The 5,589-nt window shown below is 48.9% G+C and overlaps 1 protein-coding gene across 3 annotated transcripts in view; it reads left to right on the top strand.

Moving 5' to 3' along the window:
* LOC135906194 (uncharacterized) overlaps positions 1-4,362 on the top strand; it is a 23,650-nt gene extending 19,288 nt beyond the window's left edge. For all 3 annotated transcript variants that reach the window (XM_065437454.2, XM_070533003.1, XM_070533002.1), the window contains one exon: positions 3,998-4,362. In XM_065437454.2, coding sequence (XP_065293526.1) covers positions 3,998-4,157 — 160 coding nt within the window. In that variant the 3' untranslated portion in view covers positions 4,158-4,362. The remainder of the gene's footprint in view (positions 1-3,997) is intronic.
* Positions 4,363-5,589: the final 1,227 nt, after the last annotated feature.

Raw genomic sequence — 5,589 nt, 5'->3', positions numbered from 1 at the left:
GGGATTTGCCAGTATCCGGATCGGAGGTCTAGACTAGAGAAATATTCCGCACCCTGGAGGGAGTCAATGGCATCGTCAATTCTTGGCATCGGATATACGTCTTTGCGCGTGATCTTATTAAGGGCTCGATAATGGACGCAGAATCGTACGGAGCCGTCTTTCTTGCGAACCAACACGACAGGAGACGACCAAGAACTGGAGGATGGCCGAATGATGTCTCTTTTAAGCATGTCATCAACGTTATCCGCAATGATTTTCCGTTCTGCGGAAGACACGCGATACGGGCGGCGGCGTACAACCGAACTGCCTTCGGTTTCGATGCGATGTACTGCGACGGAAGTGCGCCCCAGAAGCTTGGAGTGGACGTCAAATAAGGCTCTGTGTTTGTGCAGGAGTGCCAGAAGGTCTTCTTTCTGCGTAGTGGTCAAATCGGGATTTATCGCGGCCGTTAAAGCAGCGGCAGCAGTGTGATAATCAGTTGTGGTAGACAAAGGTGGTGATTCGGTGTGAAGCGGTACCAGCGAAAGAGGTTCGGTGTCAGTAAAGCATGTCACAGTAGAGCCCTGGGAGAGCACAACGGGGGAAGAAGTAGGGTTATGAACAGCGACTGAGGCTCTACCGTCCTGAAACCGTACTAGGCTAGGAGCAAGGCTAAGCCCACCAGAAATGCAGTAACCACTCGGTGCAAGGAACACATCACCATTAATAATAGTGTCGGAAGTCAGCGTCAGAATATGCTCAGTGCCCGCGGGAATGAAATAGTCGGTAGACGTGACAAAACGCAGGCTGTGATCATTGACAGAGGACGAAGATTCAGTGTCTGTCATATGAATAGTTCGCTGACGGCAAGAGATTAAAGCTGAGGCGGAGGACAGGAAGTCCCATCCCAAAATCATCGCGTAAGTGCACGAAGACAGCACGACGAACTGAATGTGGTGGAGGATGCCATCAATGAAAACGCGCGCAGTGCAAACACTGGAGGGCTGAACAAGAACTGCATTAGCACAACGAAGGGGAGGGCCATTATACGGTGTCTTCACTTTTCGCAATCGAGAACACAAGTCAGCACTAATAACGGAAAGCGATGCACCTGTGTCAACCAAGGCTTCGATTCGGACACCTTCAACAAACACCAAAAGTACATTTGACGGGCGCTCCGGAGGCGTTTCACGTTGTCCAAAAGATGCAGCTTTCCCTCCTGAAGCTGCACCATTTAGTTTTCCGGGCGGTGATCGGAGGACGAAGTAGCCGGTCGTAGAGGGGAAGAAGAGCGCCGCATCGGTGATGGAGAGCGACGACGCGGGAAACGCGATGAACTGGCAGTGTTGAAGTCCTGTGGAGATGGGGAACGAGGTGGATAATAAACGTAGTCAGAACGCCGACGTCGTGGTACAGGGCCAGAAAACTGATCCCTTTCAAAGCCGTCATAGCCACGTCTTTCATCTTGCTGACGGCGTCGGCAAAACCTGGAAATGTGGCCACGGATGCCGCAGTAGTAACAAACCGGTCGAGGTGGGCTCCATGCGTTGTAAGACGGAACAGGCGATGGTCTTGCAGTGATAGGATTCAGGGACATGTGCGGTGCAGGTGCCTGTTGTGGTGGCTGCTGGGGGAGTGGCGCTATAGAGGCAACCTGAGCGTACGTTGGCGTATGGATAGGGTGCGGGCTTGTGATTTGCGGGCAGGTCACGGCAGCTAGCTCTTCCCTCACGAGATGGCGTAGGCCGCCACCAGGAGGCGTCAGATGGACCTCAGGAGGGTTTGACGAAGCTTGGGCGTGCAGTTCCTCACGGATGATGGAGCGGATCAAAGCACGTAGCTCGCTGTCGTTGGACGCCTTGAAATCAGATGTGTCAGGGTGTAAGCGGAGCATATGAAGGTCATCGAGACGCTGACACGTACTGATGATGTCGGCGACGGTAGTGGGATTCAGCACTACAAGAGCATTGAATGCCGCAGTCCCAATACCCTTGAGCAGGTGGCGTACACGGTCACTCTCTGCCATCGAGGTGTTCACGCGGCGGCAGAGGGCGAGGACGTCCTCTATGTACGAAGTGTAGGACTCGCCAGAGTGCTGTACACGCTCAGCAAGCTTCTTCTTAGCGATATCGGAGCGGACAGACGAGTTTGCGAAAATCTGGCGTAGCTGGTTTTTAAAGATGCTCCAGTTGACCAAATCGAGCTCATGATTGTAAAACCATGTTTTCGCAACTCCGGTGAGGTAGAAGGCGACGTGAGCAAGTTTTGCTGATTCGTTCCAGTGGTTAAAGTCACTCACGCGCTCGTATAGCTCCAACCAGTCTTCAACGTCGTCACCTGGAAGCCCAGCAAATACCGGTGGATCCTTCTGAGGGGTGGTGACTGTCCAAGAAGGGGTTCCCGCAGGAGTCGGCAAGGTGGATGTCGTGGTACTGGTCTGCTGGTCTTGCGACATGGTCGAGTGCAGTTGGTAGAGGCGGCGACCCGAGCGGAGCTCCAGGGATGTAGCGTAGGTGAAGCTGGAGAGAGACCGGGAGCGAGAGGGCGAAGGGACCGGACAGCACACTCCACCACTTGTGAGACGAGGTTTAGGCAGCCAGTCTCTTCTTTATTCTCCCGAGACAGAGCCCCACCACCAGGCCCCAAAACGGTGATGATGAGTATGTACAGGTGAGAATATGAAGCGTATGAATAATGCTCACAATATATATATATATATATACACATATATATATATATATATGTACACTTCACGCGTTTGCGCTGGCAAATACCTTTACGTTTGCGAGTGCATTATCAGATTTCGGTTTACTTTCTTAAGCCCAGAAGCGACATTTCGCATGGGTTTTTGGTACCTCAGGGCTCATAGCGTCCGCTGATTGCCGGCCCACTATTTCGTAAACTGCCTTACTATCTTTATGATCAATGTTCGACGAGGATAAGCTTTATTTATAACGTTCGGTTTTGTCCTGTTGAGAAGAAACAGCCACAACACAGTAATAGAACTTGAAGAGACTGACGCAGTGTTTTTTCCCCCTAATAATATCACGGCTAACAGCTAAGTACAAAAACAAAACAGTGTTCCTTATTTTCGGTTGCTTGCAGAGGGTGTCTACACATATTTATGTGTTCATGTTATGGTAGATCAATTCTGCGGAAAGGGAATACCATCGTCCCAGTGACAGTAAGAAGTCAGGCTTATTATAGGGTGTATGACAATTTTTCCTTTCGTTCATGGTGTCTTATTTTGAAACATCAGATAAAGAAAAAAATTGAACCACATTTTAATGGCAGTAGAAATTATGCATAAACGAGAAATACTGGTATAAAAAATTGAAATCAACTGTAAAAAAAATAATTTCATATCCATGTACGTCCGAGATTATTCTGACTAAACATTATGTCACAGAAATTCAGTAGGTGTAGTATTTTCGTCACAACATGCGGCGCCACTTTCTCGTGTTTATACCGCTTAACTGAAGACTCCTCGAAGCGGGCCTGCCAAGACCACTGATTACAATTTCAGTGATCGTAAATGGTTTCAACACTCAACATGAACATCAATCTAAAGCGACGCCTAAAGTTGAGCTAATGCGATTCAAAGCGGCTCCATCATTAGAGGACTGTTAGCGAATGATATATACAGTTTTGCCTAAACCCACGGAGAGCTACCAATTAGGTAGAATCGTTTCTCTACTGATTTAAAGTCAGGTTTAATGGTCCCAAAGCTATAACGGGACTACGAGGAGAGCTCCATATCCTTTCTGGCCGGCTGTGGGTCTTTAACGAACATCGGAATCTTAGTTGACAAGCGTTCTTGGATTCCAAGCCCGTTGAAATGCAGCAGCCGCGGGATTCGATACCGCAACGTCGTGCTCAGCAGCCTAACGCCATATCCACTGAGTTACCACGACAATTCCATTTTCTCTCTCTCTCTCTCTGGGAGAAAAGAGGAGGGGCTCGACAAACGCTGCACATTATACGTTGTTCTCTATCTTTATTTTTTCTGCTCTCGCAGCGCTGAAAACAGTACGTGCCGCGCCAAGTCACCGAAGTCCTGTGTGCAGTTGTACGAGATCCGAATGCTCGCACTCTACAACCAGCGCACGCGGAGGCTGCACAGTGGCGAGTTCCGTGTACCCAGCGGATGCATCTGCGGCGATGACGCGCGCCCCTGAGCAGCTTTCCTCCATCATCACAACTTATTATTTTGCTTACGGGTACGTGGGATGAATGAGCACGTTCTGACTAGCGCCTCACAATCGGCAGTAACGCGGGCCATCGGCATTGCGGCTGGAGCACCTTTTATTATTCGTAGCAGAAAACAGTAATTTTCTACGGAAAGCTGCCCATCACGCATACACATCCGTTTAGATTCAATGCAGAGGGAGGTCAACGGAGCAGACAACGTAAGGGAAAAAAAAGTTTTCAATCATTCGGTACACGCGCTGGGGGCAGCCATTGCACAAGTAAATGATATGCTCGACTTACTGTGCAGCATATTGTTCTCCTCTCTTTTATGGAATAAACAAGCGTACTTCGTTGAATGATGCTGTTTTACGTACATAACGACTATATATCTGTTTTCGTAGGTGCAATAGGTCAACGAGTCAGAGGGCGGTAAGAGAATTGGGCAGGGAGGATAGTCAGGATGAAGACTAATTTGTTAGCCTGCATTGTGGGAGCGGGAAGGGGTAGATGAGAAATTAGGAATTAAGAGCCCATTTAATGTATACTCGTCAAGAAATAGGAATGTTTAGCGCAGTCTTATGACGGTCGCACATGCTATCTGACTTCAGAAATCGTAGCAGCACTTTGATTGGTTTACGCGGCTGCGATTTCCGAAACCACTTGATCCAAAGAACATGTTCTGGCACATAGATCTTCCATCTAGTTGTCTACAGACACTGGCGTAGGCAAGAATCCTTTTCTTTTCAGAGAGGGGGGGGGGGGGTGGAGCGGGGACGCTGTGCCGGCTGACATGGTCGCCAGGCATCCTGGTACAGGGAATTCACGGGCCCCGGTGTAAGACCAGGTAACAGCAGAAGTTGCGCAGAGGGAACGAGTGAGTGAGTGAGTGAGTGAGTGAGTGAGTGAGTGAGTGAGTGAGTGAGTGAGTGAGTGAGTGAGTGAGTGAGTGAGTGAGTGAGTGAGTGAGTGAGTGAGTGAGTGAGTGAGTGAGTGAGTGAGTGAGTGAGTGAGTGAGTGAGTGAGTGAGTGAGTGAGTGAGTGAGTGAGTGAGTGAGTGAGTGAGTGAGTGAGTGAGTTGCACGTGATGGTGGGTGAAATTAAACGAATGCCATTGCCGTAAAATGAAATCACGGAAAAACTTACTAAACTTACTTTGGTGCAATCGTTCTGGACAACGAAACTGAAACGCAGTGTAATCTTTCACGTACTCTGCGAGTATCTGTGGAGAGTTGTAGTTGCAGAAACTAGCATAATGGCCCAATACAGCCAATGAAAACCAAGGTGATGTCGTTTTTCGATTGGTGAGTGGTAAGTTTCTATTACTTCTGACAGAAGTTATTCATACATCCCGCGACGAATACCTACAAAGCACAACGCAGGTACAGCATTCAAATGTAATGGTGTCTATGCTGTGTATTC

Source organism: Dermacentor albipictus, chromosome 1, assembly GCF_038994185.2.
Source record: "Dermacentor albipictus isolate Rhodes 1998 colony chromosome 1, USDA_Dalb.pri_finalv2, whole genome shotgun sequence".
Classification (NCBI taxonomy): domain Eukaryota; kingdom Metazoa; phylum Arthropoda; class Arachnida; order Ixodida; family Ixodidae; genus Dermacentor; species Dermacentor albipictus.
This window is presented reverse-complemented; position numbering and strand designations above follow the sequence as displayed.